This window comes from Lissotriton vulgaris, chromosome 7 (assembly GCF_964263255.1).
Source record: "Lissotriton vulgaris chromosome 7, aLisVul1.2, whole genome shotgun sequence".
Taxonomy (NCBI): Eukaryota; Metazoa; Chordata; class Amphibia; order Caudata; family Salamandridae; genus Lissotriton; species Lissotriton vulgaris.
In genome coordinates, this window is record NC_141695.1 from 1,681,442,435 (window position 1) to 1,681,460,034 (window position 17,600).

The 17,600-nt window shown below is 47.3% G+C and overlaps 1 protein-coding gene across 1 annotated transcript in view; it reads left to right on the forward strand.

The window, feature by feature from the left end:
• Window positions 1-336: 336 nt before the first annotated feature.
• Window positions 337-17,600, forward strand: part of C7H20orf204 (chromosome 7 C20orf204 homolog) — a 117,890-nt gene continuing 100,626 nt past the window's right edge. The window contains exon 1 of the mRNA XM_086929061.1: window positions 337-464. Within this exon, the coding sequence (XP_086785187.1) occupies window positions 462-464 (3 nt within the window). The 5' untranslated portion in view covers window positions 337-461. The remainder of the gene's footprint in view (window positions 465-17,600) is intronic.

Genomic DNA, 17,600 nt, shown 5'->3' on the forward strand with positions numbered 1-17,600 from the left:
TAGCAGAGGCCCCCAGCCCACCCCCTTAAAGAAAGTGACCACCAGTGGCTACCACCCTTCCTCCCTCCCCCCCCCCCCCCCCCCCCACCCACCCACTCAAAAAACGGACTGCAGGAGAGACCACCATCCTTTCCACTGACACCACAAGTTTCACCTAAACCACCGCTGCCCCATCTGTCCACCTCTTCTCACCCCAATCCCTTCCATCCCCCATCATGTCCGGAGTCATTCTCCACTTTAGTTTTGTTCTTAGCCAAAGCGCTTAGAAGGCAGTGAACACCGGGCAAGTCGCCCCACTCTTTCCCTAAGATGAAACGTGACGAACAGTGGAGTTGCAGCGCCCCCTTCCGGACCTCCGAGGAACTCGCCCTGCAGCCGGGATTCGCCTGCTCCCCCAGCTGCTGCCGAGATGGAAGTGACCATGCGGAGCCCCGACTGCAGGAAGAGGCCCCCCGCCGTCAATGGTGAGTGCAGGAATACCCTCCGACTGGCAACCCCCCAACAAGTATCGTTGGGGGCGTGGGAACAACCCACGTCGAATCTTGAGGGGCGCCAATGGGCCTTGGCCTCTAGATAGTCAAACGTTAATCCAGTTCGAAGTAGAATATGTTTTTATTCCAATTACATCGACATTGTAGTATATTTGATAGTCATATAATCACTTGTAGATTAGTCATTGGAATCGACATTAGTTTTACAATCCTTTGAAAATCCCGTTGTTAATCCCAATGCATTTCGGGACGAGGAGTCCCTTCATCAGGGGATCTAGTAGGGAAATAAACATCGTATTAGGGTGGACATAAGGATAGGGCTCATCTTAACACCCGTGGGATTAAGGAACAAAGAATATGTGAATAGAATCCAGTCACTAGTGTGTAAAGTCCATTCAACATCAGGGAGATGTTAACATGCAAGTGGTTTGAAACTAGAAAAAGCCATGAAAGCCGAGGGTTACACTAGTCAGAAGTCGGGTGAAATTAAATAAAATGAAATAAAGTGAAAGTTTGACGGACAGAAAGGCTCCAGTGATGGTGAAAATAAACGCACAGTAACAAGTGAGGAGAGAGACCCAGTACACGAACTAGCTCTCATTCGGAATCGGTATCGTGAGTATAGTGGGAAAGCGGGGAGCGAAAAATTCTAGCGGGCCCTAGAGTTAAAGATATTATATTAGCTGGGACTCACCACAGTGTCGGGCGTGTAGATAGTATCCTAGCGTTTCCGCGTTCTGTGAAGCGCGATGGCGTGTTGTGGAGGTTAATGAAGTAAAAAACGGACTAGACTACAAGTAGTCCTTTGTTTGTGTCCAGCATCCCAACCTTCCCCCATGGTCCCTTTTCACCTTCCGTTACCTCCTTAGTCCGTTTTTTATGTTCCCACATAACGTGTTAGTTCATATCACGCTAGTCCGTTTTTTACTTCATTAACCTCCACAACACGCCATCGCGCTTCACAGAACGCGGAAACGCTAGGATACTATCTACACGCCCGACACTGTGGTGAGTCCCAGCTAATATAATATCTTTAACTCTAGGGCCCGCTAGAATTTTTCGCTCCCCGCTTTCCCACTATACTCACGATACCGATTCCGAATGAGAGCTAGTTCGTGTACTGGGTCTCTCTCCTCACTTGTTACTGTGCGTTTATTTTCACCATCACTGGAGCCTTTCTGTCCGTCAAACTTTCACTTTATTTCATTTTATTTAATTTCACCCGACTTCTGACTAGTGTAACCCTCGGCTTTCATGGCTTTTTCTAGTTTCAAACCACTTGCATGTTAACATCTCCCTGATGTTGAATGGACTTTACACACTAGTGACTGGATTCTATTCACATATTCTTTGTTCCTTAATCCCACGGGTGTTAAGATGAGCCCTATCCTTATGTCCACCCTAATACGATGTTTATTTCCCTACTAGATCCCCTGATGAAGGGACTCCTCGTCCCGAAATGCATTGGGATTAACAACGGGATTTTCAAAGGATTGTAAAACTAATGTCGATTCCAATGACTAATCTACAAGTGATTATATGACTATCAAATATACTACAATGTCGATGTAATTGGAATAAAAACATATTCTACTTCGAACTGGATTAACGTTTGACTATCTAGAGGCCAAGGCCCATTGGCGCCCCTCAAGATTCGACGTGGGTTGTTCCCACGCCCCCAACGATACTGTCTCCAATTTGTTCTCTCACCGGCCGGGAGAGAAACATTCTTGAGGCGCCCAAAAAAGCGTAAAAAAAGCTTATTGCATTATACCACATTACCACACATCCAACCTGTAAAAGAAAGGTGTGCCACACCATCACTCAGTTTTGAACCCCCCAACAAGTGCCACCATTGCCTCGTATAACGTAACGTTTGTTCTTGTGTTCTGAGTGTCTGCCTTTTGGTGCAGTATTATACCTCTACTTGGACTTTGTACGCTTTTGTAACATACACACGTCACTTTTTTTCCTTTTGTAACGTATCGTTTGCTACCTCTTGTATTTTGTTTGGTCTTGATACATGCACAATTGTCACTATTGCCTTGTGTAACGTAACGTTTGCTTTTGTAACAAGCTGACGTGTAATTGTTCCTCATGTATCACTACTGATCCTATTGTGAAGCGCTCTGACGCCTTCCGGTAAAGTCCGTGCTATATAAAAACGCTTTAAATAAATAAAAAGATAGCAGGGTGGGTCAAGCGAGTCAGGTCAGGAGGAGCACGCGTGCGCGTCATGTCAATGACTGTCCCGTGCATACATACCAGCCAAACAGAGTTGACCCTGACCTGCCCCCTATACATACGGATCTTATAGAGATCTGACGATGGCCGCTCTGCCCCAGCCCTACAGGCTTTTCAGAGAGACCTGTGGATAATACTACCCTAACCCCAAAGTCCTTTCTCATGTCTGCCTGCCTGTCAAGTCTCTGACTGTGCCATCCCTACCAGCCATACATAGGTCGAACCTACGGACCTTTCCGAGGTACCGTCCTGACACGTGACTCACTCTGTCCCAGCCCTACAAGCCTTTCAGAGGTGTTAGACCTACGGCTCTCTGTTCCAACACGACTGACCTTTCAGGGGTACCAGTCGGATATTCCCACAGTGAGGTGAGCGAGGTGTATATTTTGTGATAGTATTACCACATTATTTTGCCATTTTACACTGTCTGGGCATAGGTTGCACCTCATTGGTACCATTTTAATACCCCCCATATAGCAATACATAACAGAAAGGTGACCAGCTAAACTTCGCAAAAGGCCTTCCACTGTGCAACAACACGTGTTACTGCGTTTGTAGTATTTAACTTTTGATTCTTCAAAGGACAAGCACATTTTTTAAAAATTGAAATCTGCGATTATGCAACAAATTCTGAATCATGCGGTAACTCCATAATTCTGCAGAAACGCAACATTGATTCCAGTCACCCTGCTTACGAGGCAGAAGGGAGCTGGGTACTGTGTGAACGATCAAGTGAAGTTTATTTTTGCCCCTGTTTTTTAATCAGAATAATACTGCAGGTCTTCCATTAAACTTTATGTCTTGAAGACTTTCAATGACGTCACTGCGATGATCTGCAGAGAAGGCCCCGCTTGTCTCTAATTGTTGTCCATCGTCTGTAATAATTCCTGTCTTTAGCTAAAAAGTATGGGGCTTATTTACAAGGCCCTTGCGCCACTTTCGCGTCATTGTTAACATAGGAAAAGTGACGGAAATGTGGCGCAAGGGCCTTGTAAATCTGCCCCTATCTCTTTAGTGACGCCGACTCTCGCATTTTTTCTTGGAAATAGTGTGTGTCCTGGGAGTCTGAATTTGTTCTCCACAGCTTCTTGCAGTGAGTAGTGTGAACACTTCTTAAAGGGGCACCGAGGGGAGCTGTAGGGTGGGTATGGTTGGCACATCATTCCATGTTCACAGGCACCGCTTGCTCAGTCCTGTTGCTTCCTTTCTTAGGTTGTATTTAGATATATTTTTCAGATTGGTTCAACTGAACAGTACAAAGACTACAGCTCCCAGAAATCGTGGCTTTATAAATAAATGTAAACAGTGTCCCTTAAGATGGGGTGATCTGGCCGCTCTGATGGACCAGAAATGGAAATGGATGTGTGTCTGCTCCAAAGTACATCCCTTCCTGCACAAAAATAATCATCTTCGCAATGCAGGCACCCTTGCACCAGGGTGCAAAGGTGCCTGCTTTGGCGCACGGCAGCCCACTGTGCACTGGTGCAGGGAAAAAGGACTGGAATGCTCTGTATCTAATAGATACCGCACATTCCTGGCCTTTTTTTTTTTTGTCGTAGGGAAACGCAGCAGCAAGGCCTGCTGTACTACCCTACGGCAAAAAAGGCATAAATGAGGCCCAGTATTTTTAGGTTTTGTATTGGAATACCCCTCAAAATGAAGTATTTTTTCAGACTATAAATATTAAAAGTTATTTATTAGTAATTATTGCACAAATAGGTGTACTTTCAAACCCCATATTTTTAAATATTCATTTAATACTCATCAATTATCTGTTTGCCATAATTTGCGGAAATTACATTATTCCAGTGAATAATGATATTGAGCCAATCAGAACATTTTGAAATTTGTAAGGTATTCTGCAAAATACAACTACAATTTATTTGAATTATAGCAAAATTACATACCATCAATATACAACCACAAAACCTTTTCAGTGCGCACTCCTTGCAACACCTTGGATGCGCCGGATTTACTGCATGCGACTCCATGTCGCAAAGATTTACAGATATGTAGGAATCCTCACATATTGGTTCGCGAACAATTGATGCATTGCTGGGGTATGTCTGAAAACAGACGCAACTCCAACAATAAGTTGTTTCACATGGGGAAAGCCCCATGTGAAAGGGCCTGCGTCACCCATACACCTGCTGCGAGGCAGTTGTAAGCTTTTGACGCAGTGGCGTCCTAGAAGTGGCGCAGTGACATCTGATAGATTTCACTACGCCCCTTCTGCAAGGTTTTCTTGCGGGGGAACTCCCAACCTGCATACAGTATACCTGACGCACGTATAATGTAGCGCAGGGGTTAACAAAGTGACGCATCTGCTTAGATGCGTCACTTTGTAAATATGGTGCAATGTGGCACATTATTTACGCCACTGGTGCGTCAACAAAGTGATTAACAGGCGATCTAAAAATGGCGCAATGGGCTCATAAATAAGCCCCATAGTGTTTACCACAGATCAGCACAACAGCATTAAATATTTCTCCAAATTATACCAATGGTGTCACTTTCAATTTGGTGAAATTTTTAGTCAACCCCTGATGAATCTAGTCTATGTAAGAGATTGCATGTAAAGTTCATAATTAGAAATCTAATCTAAGGTGACAATTCCATTGTAAGCTACTTTTCAGGGATAGTGGAAGAAAATAGCTGGCTAGCACCATGCCAACTTCATCACTTTCAGCTGATTTATATTGTCTCAGCTGCTGGTCACTTTTATCGTATACCTGCACATATGTATGTCATACATGTATGTGGTGTTTTTAAAGCATGATGTAGGAAGCTGGGTTTCTGTTGCAGTAACCCCCCACTTTTTGCCAGACTACTGATGCACTTTGACTTGATGTGCCCTGGGTCCCTGCCAATCAGGTTCCCGGGGCCTGTGTTCTTACCAAAAACGGTATTTTGTACCCCAATTGGCACTCTCTGGCCACAAGAGAGCCCCTGGTAAATGGTACCACAGGTACCGAGGGCACTGTGACAGGGAAGGCCTCTAAGGGCTGCAGCACTTATTGTGCCACCTTTAGAGGCCCTGTACCTTTACACACATACTGCCTTTGCAGGCTGCGTGTTTTGGTGCAGAACAAAGTAAAGAGTCCACATGCACACATTCTTGTGTGCCATGCCTACAACCCTCTGTCCTGGCATAGATCAGCCACCCCTCAAGCTGGGTGTACTATACCAATGGTGAGGGTACAGGTGCATGAGCCCTGTACCCCTACAGTGTCTAAGTTAATTCTTAGACATTGTAAGTGCAGTACTGCCAATAAGAGTATATGGTGCTGGGGGTTTGTCAGTACGAACTCCACAGCACCATATTGGTTACATTGAAAACTGAGAAGTATGGTATCAAACTTCTCAGCACATTAAAACTCACACTGATGCCAGTGTGGGATTTAATGAAAAATGCACTCAGAGGGCATCTTAGAGATGCCCCCCTGAAAAAGGACAAGCCTCTGGTGGGTCCCTGATTGGTACACACCAGCCTGCCACCAGGAGACAGGTTTCTGGACCCCTGGGGTGGGAGTCTTTGCTCCTTGTACCCAGAAACTAAACCTTTCCTGGCCGGAGGTGTTCACACCTCCCCCAGGCCAGGAAGAGCCGTCTGTGGCAGGGAGCTTCAAAGGCCTTGCACCTTTCTAATGCGACCCCCAGCCTTTCCTGCCATCAGGAGCAGGCCCCCTTCCTGTCTCCCCTCCTTTTCGGCGGGAAGAGAGCCAGGAAATATGAGCACAGCCCAGAAGGTGTGCCCACCTCTGCCAACGCCACCCCTAAAGGTAGGGGAGGCGAGGTGAAGCCCACTCTTTAGTGCCCACCATCTTGCAGATCGCAGGCACTCTCCAATCAGAACTAGGGATTGTGCCCACTGCCCCACGTGAGGTGAGCACACAAAGGGTGTAGTCACCCTAAGGTCAGTAGCCCATTGGCTACTAACCTCGAGCCCCCTAAAACGCCCCTAAATACAGTATTTAGGGGCCAGCCCTGAACCAAGAAGACAGAGTCCCACAACCTATGAAGAAAAAGAAGACGCCCAGCAGAGGAGACTACAGAGAGCAACTGACTTGGCCCACAGCCCTACTGGTCCGTCTGCAGTTTCAAGAGATCCTGCGCCAAAAATCGCCTTGTCCTCCAGCCAGCGATATCCAGAGCCCTGGGAGTACTGACTGCTTTCAACAAAGACCAGATCTCCTGTGAACAGCAGCTCTCTTCAAAAGAAAACTCTCACGACAGACTATGAGCCTGCTGAGGACAACAATACCCGATGCCTGGAACCACTATTGCACCCGTCGATTACGGCCTGAGTTTGAGCGGCCCACAGGTCCCAGGGAGGTCCCCCAGCGCTCCAGAGTCCGAGTCCAGCATGGGTCGACCCCTCTAGGATTCCCCGACATCATCCGCAGCCTCTGTGCGGAGATCCCCCCAACGCGAGTGGCCCGGTAAGGTGAAATCCAAACTCAAAAGACACCCCTACATCCAGCAGCCTTGCGCCCTGGAGAAAAGAACTGAGGTGCACCTATATCCGAGCCCTCCAACTTACCTCCCCAGCTGTTGTACCTCCTGGAAGTCTTCCTGGACCGAGCCTGCAGCTAAAAACAAAAACCGAACATCTCCTTTGAAAACAACAGGGCACCCAACGCAACAACAACACCCTGCACCCAGCCGCCCCTGTGGGTGCACTTTGTGTGCTAAACCGGATCCCCCTTTTCCCTGAGCCCCACACCAGGAGCTTGGCTCCCACAACCTTGTGGCCTGCTCGTCAGCAACCACCAACCGCAGGCCCCCCTATCCCCTATTGGATAATATTTGGCCTCAGCACTCTGCACCCGGTCGCCCAAGTAAAGCTGAGGGTGTAACAAGAGTGCATCCTTGACCCTAGGAGACCCCGGAGTCTACCCCCAGAACACCAACTCCCACAACTGAATAATTACATTTGAAGCGATAACCCTATTTTCCTTGATAGGATAACATTGACTTTTTCTGTGAAAAGTTTCTAAGTGTGGAGTTGGAAAATCCAAGAAAACCCTTTAAAACTGTAGCTAAATAACAAAAACGTTTTTACTTGCCTGTTTACAGGAAATGTCCCAGTGCAGTTTCCAGGTATACTGCACTGTGTAAGAAAAATAATCTGTAAAGTAATCTACTTGACATTCTACCAAAAAGTATATGTACTCTATTTCAAAAGCATTGCATTACAAGTACCTCTACTGTGATCATATCAAAGTGCATATACAATTGCAAATCAAACTGTTAGCAAACTGCATTACTACTGTAAAGTATTTATTTCTTACCGGTGCAAGGCTTGCTTGGTTCGTGAAAATAAAATAACTAAAAGAATATCTTTATACAAAACCAATTGGTCTGAAGTTCAGTCTTCCAGTGTGTGATATCATTTGCCGAGTGAGTGAGTGCACCAAATGCTTAAGACTACCCTCTGATACAGGCTTACTGCTCGCTCACACTACCACAAATAGAGAGTAAGGTGCTATCTACTTTTACCTCTGCCTACCTTAGGGTTCCATTGGACTCTGTGCACACTATACCTCACTTTGGTATAGAAATATACAGAGCCAGCTTCCTACTCATGAGCCTAGCCAAACTGCAGCAGAGTGCTATACAGGATGAAAGACAAGCATAAAGTCAACGAATGAAAAGAAAGGAAGCTGATTTGTTGACGATTAATGCATTGTGATGTAATGTTCTTTAAAAAGGTGAAGGTTCGTTGATGGGTAGCATTTAAGGCTGGTAAAAGGATTTTATGGTTCAGGAATTGGTGGAGTTTAGGGATGTGAGGGACTTTATGGGGTAGGGATGGGATGACTGAAGGCTATGGGTAGAAAAAGGGTTAGAGTTCAGGAATGAGTGAAGTTTAGAGGCTATGAGGAGTTTTTAGGGGTCTGGAATGAATGGCGTTTGGGTGCAGTAAGGGTTTTTTAGGGATCTGGTGTGGGTGCTATTTAGGTGTGAGAGTTTTGAGGGGTCAGGGATGGGTGGGGATTATAGATTGTGAGAGTGTTTTAGGCTGCAGAGATTGGTGAAGTTTAAGGGGAGAAATTACTTTTTGGGTTCAGGGATGGGTGTAGTTCAAGTGTGATGAAGGGTTTTTAGGGTGCAGGGATGGGTGGAGTCTGAGGGTCATAGATAGGCAGAGTTTAGGCGTGGTGAGGGTTTTTTTCGGGGACAAGGATGGATGGTTTTTAGGAGTCGAGATGGGATCAGGGATTGGTGATGTCAAGGGGGGGTGAGGGGTCAGCGAATTAAAAGCATCCAAAGTAATTGTTTGAAAATGTAAAAGATATAAATCTGAAGTAATGTACTCTGACATAAAGCAATAAATATAAACGACAAAACATTTTCTGAAATTACGACCTGCAGCCGTTGTATTTACACCTTAAAAAATATGAAAGCAAAAGCCAATTTGGAAAAAAGGCATTCTATGAAAATTGAATTGGTTTCTGTGAAACGGTAAAAGCCATTCATCCTGCAAATTTTCATTAAATGGTTTAGGTGAAATGGTTTCTCTCTTATGATGTTCCACAAAATCGTTTTTCAATGAAATCACAAACAACCATATACAGTGTAATCTACAGGGATTATGGAGAATGAGGAATGTAAAAATTAAATTGATAAATTGTACTGGCCAGGTGAACAGTCTAAACGTCAATCCAATACTGAATGAGCGAAAAAGTTCGGTAGAAATATTGAAAGTTAATTATTGCAGAATGGAGTGAAACATTTCTGTATAATCAAGTCATTTTTAAATTATATTCCTTTGACATATTGATATTTGTTTGTTGAATGCATCAATAATTTGATTGGGTATGAAGTAAAATTTTACAGAAATAGACACCAAGCAGTAACAGTTATTACAGGGTGAACATTCAAAGATGCCCGCCAAGATCACATAATACATAATACTAGGAATGAATTGTGAGGAGGTGAAGTCTTTTTCCGAGTGTGATGTCGAGACTAAAGGTTTGTATTTAATGCGATCTAAAAAAGTTGGCGACCACCGTGAGCAAGGTTGTGGGTACAGCAGAAACACGTCGTCTTTGCAGTATTGTGCATCACTCTTTGATAAATAAATGAATTAATTTTTTTTAACCCTTGGAGAACCGGTCTGGGTAGCAGCCAGGGCCAAATAAATCATCAATGCTGCAAGATTCCTGGGTCCTTATTTATGAAGGTCTTGCGCCGCCGGTGCGTCACTTTTAAAATGGGAAAAAGTGACGCACTGGTGGCGCAAGGCCTTCATAAATGAGGCCCCTGGTGCACATGGGGCCTTATTTATGAAGGCCTTGCGCCGCCGGTGCGTCACTTTTAACATGGGAAAAAGTGACGCACCGGCGGCGCAAGGCCTTCATAAATAAGGCCCATGGTTTTTAGTTTCGGAGGTGGGCGCAATGAATAGTGATAAGTGATGCACATTCTTGGTTCAACCACAAACTGCAATCAATAGCGGCACTACAGGAACTACTGGGTGTGTTCGAGATATATATTTATTTATTCTTTTCAATTAAAAAACAAAGGTTTAAGATTATTTATAGCTAGGAAAACGTAATTTATTATTTCTATACAAAACCAACTTAAACTATACCTTAGGAATTGAAAAGTTATAGTTATAACATAAAGTTATAAATTGTGCCCATAGCAAAACGTTCCATAACTCGCGCACCTCCATTCACAGTTTTGTCAATTTCTAGCCAGACTAAATTTATCAATTGAATACATTACAACAATGAGGGAGTCCAGAAATTGGAACGCAATGCTATGACACAACCTATGACACAAGTAATAGCAATGATGGGTGTAACTATCTTGACTGATGTTTTTGTTTGACAATCTGGACACACGTTGCTCAATAATAAATTTTGAATATTTTAATTATTTGTTCTTTTAGGTGTCAGTATTGAAGTATTTGAAATACTTTGCTCCACTGTTTTAACTTGATGGGTGTACATTTCCCAGCATTCTGTAAACATGTGTAGGGTGTATCACCAGGTAAAGGTTAAAAGATATACAATGACACAGAAAAAGGACTACGCTTTACAGTGAACAAGACAGCTAACGTCCAAATGCATGAGTTTAGCCTGTGTGCATATCGAATAAAGCAATCTTAAATTCACCCTCTTGTGAGTGCATCTCTGTTGGCTGTTGGGTGAGTGAAATGAAGCCTTGAATGTGCCATTTATCACGGAGGGTCCCTGTGAAAAGAGACGCCCACTATAAATAGGAGAGGGCAGAATGCCGGTGATTCTAGTACGGCATGGAAAGTTCTGGGGTGATTTGTCAAGCAGGAGGAGAACAAAGCAGTGGGGGTAAAAAAAAAGAGCATCTCCCATGTTAATTCCATAGAGATTTTGAACACAACTACAGCCAAAATGGTGGACGGAATTACATTATATTTGACAGAAAGCTAGCGTTTGGTCCAAAAAGAGTGCTTTTTGTTATTTGGTGTAAATCTGTTGAATGGTTTTAAAGCTAATAAAAGAAACACAAATTTTCATTTCTAAGGATGAGTACCCTCCTGATTTCGTGCAGAGATCTGATTGGCTGCCAGCACTTCAATCAGGAAGTTTTGGCAGCCATCTTTGGGCTCGGCTTCAGTCTCCTGCGCTTGTTTTAACTGTAGCTCCTGGGTGGGCCAGGTCCTGGAAGCATGCAGAGTGTATAATTTAATGGCACATGGCCCCTCCCCAGGGCAATTTTATGGCCCAGGGACCACCACCACCTCCTCTGCTCTACTTAGATAATTAGGGGGTCCAAAATTGGCCCAGGGAGGGGGTTGCTCGGACTCCCTCCCCCACTGGATTATGGTCAGGTCCCGTGGGATGGGGACCCTGGGACCAAAATCTGAATGAGGGAGAGGGACATGTGGCCCCCTTTGAATTTTGACCAGGGGATGGGGTCTTCGGGTCCAAAATCAGCCCGGGGAGTGCGGCCGCGCAGCTCCCTCTCCCACAATAAGTTTTGGCCTGGCCCCGGGATATGGAGTCCCTGGGGCCGTTCTCGTTTTAATACTCATTTCACAGAAATTTAATCTCAACAGGAAGCATTTGTAGGAAGGTGGCTACCTGACTATGGTCGGCCCAACTTTTTGCCTGGTGTTTTGCTGGTTTTCCGACTTAGTTGACCTGGGGCCCTGCCAATCAGGACCCCAGGCCTACTGCTCTCTCTCTAAAATGGATTCCATGTACCTTAGGTACCTTTCCAATTGGTACTGGACCACCTTATCAGACCCTGTAACTCAGGGCATAGGTGTACCCAGGGCCTACCAGGGGCTGCAGCATGTATTATGCCACCCCTGGATGGCCATCTAAATCTGACACAACTGGCTGCACGACAGCTGGGGCAAGGTGGCGTACTCGCCCTTCGCTTTAGATATAGCATACCTATATCTAACCCTCAAATGGACACCCGAATTCCTATCAGTCACTCCTTTGGCAGGCCTTGACAATCCTGAAGGCAGAGTGCGTGGAATCGTGTGAATTGGCGCTCTGGCATGAGCCGAGCCCGGTTGCAGCTTGCGGAACCAAGACCCAATGGCTGTTCCATGATAACGCGTACCACATATCGCTAACTTCGGTATCGCGTTATCAAGACATGTCGATTACGGTGTCATACGAATCGGGATACTGACCCCTCACCAATGCTGGCAACGGGTTAGCCTTCCACCCTTCTAGAGGGACACAACATGTACGTAACTGTGAACCCCGGTTAAAGTTAACTGAAGCCTCAGCTCCACAAAATGGATGCTGCCACCACAGACACGAGTCTGACCTCCTGCTGCTGGGAGTCCTTCCAGCGAGGAGAGCTTGGACAAAGGGTTTCCTGTCCGGGGCGGTGCTCGCACTATCCCAGACAGGGTTTTTTGTATCCTGGGTAGGCAGGGCTTTACAGGAAGGTGACTGCGGAGTGGCACCCCGGTGCTTACTACGCATCTGCCGGCCAGAACCAGTTCCAGGGGCACCCCGGCCTCTGACCTGGGGAAAGTCCGGCATGGGAGAGGGGTGTAACCACCCCCCTTCCTGGTCCCACCCCTAGGGCAGGAGCGGGGAACCTTCCAAATTAGATCATCTTTGAATCAAGAAACTACTTTCTACGAAAGGAACTCTCGACTTCTTCTCAAGATTTTTCCCTTGTGGCTAAGGAGTAGTCACCCTGCATCCGCAGGCACCATCTAAGAACTCTGCGGTTTGCTGCACGTCCTTCCTCAGGAATCCGACTGCCCAGCTCGACGAGAACCGGCTTCCCTGGCACCTCTGACCTCTACCCACATCGTCAGCTCAGCTGAGATCTGTGGGTGCGACGAGACCTCGAGGGACCGGCCATCATCAGAACCTGCATGACTTCTAAACCAGCACGACCGACGAGCGATCCTCTGGTGAGTGCTTTGGGGTCCGAGAAGCCCCAACCCTGAGCAGCTCCAGCATCGAAGTTCAGCCTCCCTGAATCTCCACGATCTGCGTGGGGCCCTTCTGCTCTTTGCTGCTCATCACGTTGTCTGGCTACTAGCCGCTAGCTTGTAGCCTTCTCGACGACGCCTGACAACAACGCTGCTGGTCTGGTTGCTCCAGACAGGCCTTTGCTCCCTTCTGAAAGAGGAGCACCCCGGACCCTCCTGGTCCACTCAAGACGCCATTTTAGGTCCACCACGTGGCCCTGAATTTGCCAAGGCTTGTTGCCCCGATCCTGGGCCCAGCGACGCCGACAGCATCAACCTTCGTGGGACAGCTCGCACCTCCATCCTGGTCGCCGACAACGCCTCCTGGTCCGTGAGACTGCAGAGCCTAGCGTCGCCCACTCACCTAGTCGAGGTGACGATCATCCGGTGCCCTCCTGGTACCCTCTGACTACTGGCTAGTAGTTACGAACTTGGTCCCCTCTGCTTTCAGGTGTCATCCTTCTGTGATCCAGGCTTGGATCTCTACGAACTATCTCCACTGGTCGCCGGCCAGCAACTCCTTCCTTTCCGGCTCCTGGTTCGTCAGCGAGGATTCCCGACGTCTGTAAAGACTTGTGCAGCCGCAGCCCCTGGGCTATGTAACTTCGGCATTTCGGTGCCCGCATACCTCATTATCTAAGGGTCCAGAGTCACTGTCTCTTCCAACTTACCTTATCGGGTTCGCCCGAGAACACTAAAACTTTCCATGCCCTCGGGCATTTGTGTAGATTGTGCACTTGAAGTATTTTCCTAAGAGTTTTGTTGTGTGCTTAGTACCCTGTCCTCATAAAGAGTACAGGGCTGTTGTGATTCTAATAAATACACTGTTTATTTTCATAACGCTTGTGTGGTGTCCTTTCACTTGGTGTTCAAGGGGTATATGTGATGGTATAACAGCTGGCTTAACACGCCCTCTAGAGTTTAGCCCGAAGACTGCTCGTATCCACGCTAGTAGGATAGCTGGTCTAAGGTTGACTTACAACCAATCACCATAAGGGTCGTTTGGACTGATGCATAGTGATCACTAGAATAGTGAGCACTGCATATCAGGCCAACTTCTCACATTGGTGAGCAGCGGTTGGGATTTGAGCTTGCTGTTGTTTTACCACGCGTATCCTAAGAATATCTTGTGAAAGATCGCATAAGTACTCCAGGTACATATAACTTAGCTTAGAATATTCTGAGTTCTACTGAACCAGCTGTTGTAGCTCCTCAAGGCTTAGCACACCTTGGCTGCAACTCTTAGCAAGGGATCAGTAGGTAAACATATAGTGTAGGTAGGTGCATCACTTACACCACACTAGAAGCAGCATGTCAGACAGAGGAGGAAACTCTGGGTCTCCCCTTGTGTCAGTCGACCCTCCACAGGTCACTTCCAGATATGCTGCACTTAGCTTCCAAGAGATGCGACAAATCTGTACATCCAGGAAGCTAAAACAGGGTGCAAACCCTACCATTCCGTTTCTGATTGGTCTCTTGGAGACTTATGATGCTAGGAGGGCTGGTAACACAGACCCTTCTCATCCAGATGGGAATATGCCCCCCCTCGAGGGAACCTTAGGTGACCCTGACCTTATCCATCTCTCCGCAGAAGGTGAAGAGGAGGACGAGGATCCAGAGCCATCTGGGGACGAGGCAGACAAAGGTCCAGTAGTAGTTAGCCAGCTAACTAAGGACAACTTAAGCAGGCATGAGAATGGTACTAGGAGACCCCTGGGGCCTCTCTCAGGCCAGCTTAACATTGGGAATGGACGAGTTAGGTCTCTGTCGAGAGGCTCTAATAGATCCGTCCGAACCAATAGCTCTCAAGGCTCTTCTCAAAGAGGGATGACATCCCCTCAGAGGAGAGTGTACGAAGCTAAAGTGCGGGAAGTCAATCTGAGGATCGAAAGGGAAGAACTTGCCCTGGCCAAAGAGAGACTCGCCTTTGCTAGAGAGCAAGAATTGAGTGGGAAAAACCCCACTGGTGGCAGCATTTCCCCAAGGGAAAACAGGAGTTTAGACACTAGACACCTGAGTAAGATAGTGCCCCCCTTTAAGCAAGGGGATGATATCCACAAATGGATTACTGCTTTGGAGAGGGCCTGCACTGTACAGTGTGTCCCCCAGAGTCAGTGGGCAGCTATCTTGTGGCTCTCCTTTGAAGGTAAAGGTAGAGATAAGCTCCTCACTACTAGAGCTGAGGACGCTAACGATTACCAGGTCCTGAAGAACACACTGATTGATGGGTTCGGCCTAACCACTGAGCAGTACAGGTTGCTGTTCAGGGATACCCAGAAAACTCAGTCTCAGGACTGGTCTGACTTTGTTGATTGTGCCACTAAGGCTTTTGAAGGCTGGCTACTGGGAAGTAAGGTTACTGATTTTAAAGGATTGTATAATCTAATTATGAGAGAGCAAATTTTAAGTAATTGTCAGAACCAGTTATTACACCAGCACCTGGTAGACTCTGATCTGACCTCTCCACAAGAATTGGGTAAGAGGGCAGACAAATGGGTCAGAACCAGGGTCAGGCCGAAGAACCAGGGTGGTGACCAAAAGAAGGAATCAACCAAGCCTCAAGAGAAGGGTGGGAATAAATCTTCAGATCAAACCACAGGGCCTCAAAATTCCTCTGAAAAGGGTGGGTCCCCAACTTCTCCCAAAACCCAAAAGAAACCTTATTGTCACACCTGCAAACAGGTGTATTGGCATTTATATAGCGCACTACTTACCCGTAGGGTCCCAAGGCGCTTCGACCGCTGCGAAACCCTTCCTGGCTTCCCTGAGAGATGGTCCCTTAATGGGTATCTCCAGGGTGAGACCAGGCATCCCCGGCGGTCTGGTGGGGCCGTTAGTGAAGATGAGGCAAGCTAATGCCCAGAGTTGCCGAGTGTGATCGCTGATCAGAGTGGGCACCGAGGCGAGAGAATTATCGAGTCCGCTGACTCTGGTCCAGAAACCTGCCGTGCCGGGAATCGAACCCTGGTCCCGGGCCGTCCTCTGCTCTCGGGTCTGCCGCCTCTAACCAGTGAGCCACACTACTTCACTGGTGGGTCATTACAAAACTGACAGCAGTTGTCCCAAGGCCAACAACAATAAGGAGAACATACCCCCAAATAAAGCTTCCCAGCCTCCTGTTACTACTAGTAGTAATCCCCCAGGTGGTGGGAGTGCCCCCAAGAATCTGGGTGCATTTTCTTTGGGAGTGCCTGGGGACTCTGGCCTAGCCAGGTCCCCTGACTTAGATACTCTTGTCTGTGAGACTGGCATGGGGTTTGCCAACTTCACAACCTGTCCCAACACTTTGGGCAGGTACAGACTGGAGCCCCTCATCAATGGTTCAAAAGTTGAGGCCTACAGAGACACAGGGGCTAGCATCACCATGGTGGCTGAGAGCCTAGTCCCCTCAAGGCAACTTATGCCTGGTGCCACATACCAGGTAGTGAACATTGATGGGGTGCAGAGAGATCATCCCATAGCAGTGGTAAATCTCAGCTGGGGAGGTGTCACTGGTCACAAAAGAGTGGCAGTGTCACCAAACTTACCTGTAGATTGCCTACTGGGGAATGATTTAGAGACCTCAGCCTGGGCTGAGGTAGAGCAAGAAACCCATTTTAAAATGGTAAACCTCCATGGTAAGGTTAGTGGGGCCGTGATAGCCACAGCCCCAGTCCCAGAAGTCCTCCCTGAACAGGTCAGGAGGGCTGTGCCAGTCACAGCCCTATCCCAGAAAGATGCCTTTCCTGAACAGGTTGGCAAGGCTGTGATGGTCACAGCCCAAACCCAAACTGAGTCCCTTCCTGAAAAGGTTGGTGGAGTTGTGATGGCCACAGCTCAAACTCAGACAGATAATAGTGTTGTGAAACCTGAAACAATGGATCACTCCACTCAAACTGAGAGCATTGAGGAGGAAGAAAAGTCTTCCCCCTCCCAGACACTAGGTGAGAGCCAGCCTCCTCAGGGAACTGACTCTACCCCTGGTGAAGGAACTGCCCCAGAGGTAGTCAGGCCTAGCCTGGCAGAGCCCCTGATGACAGTGGAACCTTCCCAGGTGGGACCCAGTCTGGAGCAGGTAACCTGCCCCTCTCAACCCTGCCTCCATCAGCCCAGGGCTGTAGAGGTCAGGGAGGCCAGTGGTGGACCCCAAAGGGCCCCCTGTCCAAAAGAACTTCCCAATCAGCAGATTAGGATCACTGAAGCTAGTAGTCCTAGCCAAGTGAAAATAAAACAAACTCCTGAGGGATCCTCCGTAAACTTAGGTAGGGAACTCCCACAGCTGGACACTGCTGGGCACAGCCAAACCTGGGGCCTAAAAACCCCAAACCTGACCTGTCCCTCCAGTAAGCCAAACAGAGGGACTCAGCCTCCAGCTTTAGGTAGCCAGAGGTTGACCCTGAGAGCTCATAGCAACTCAGTACTGGAAAGAAAGGCACATA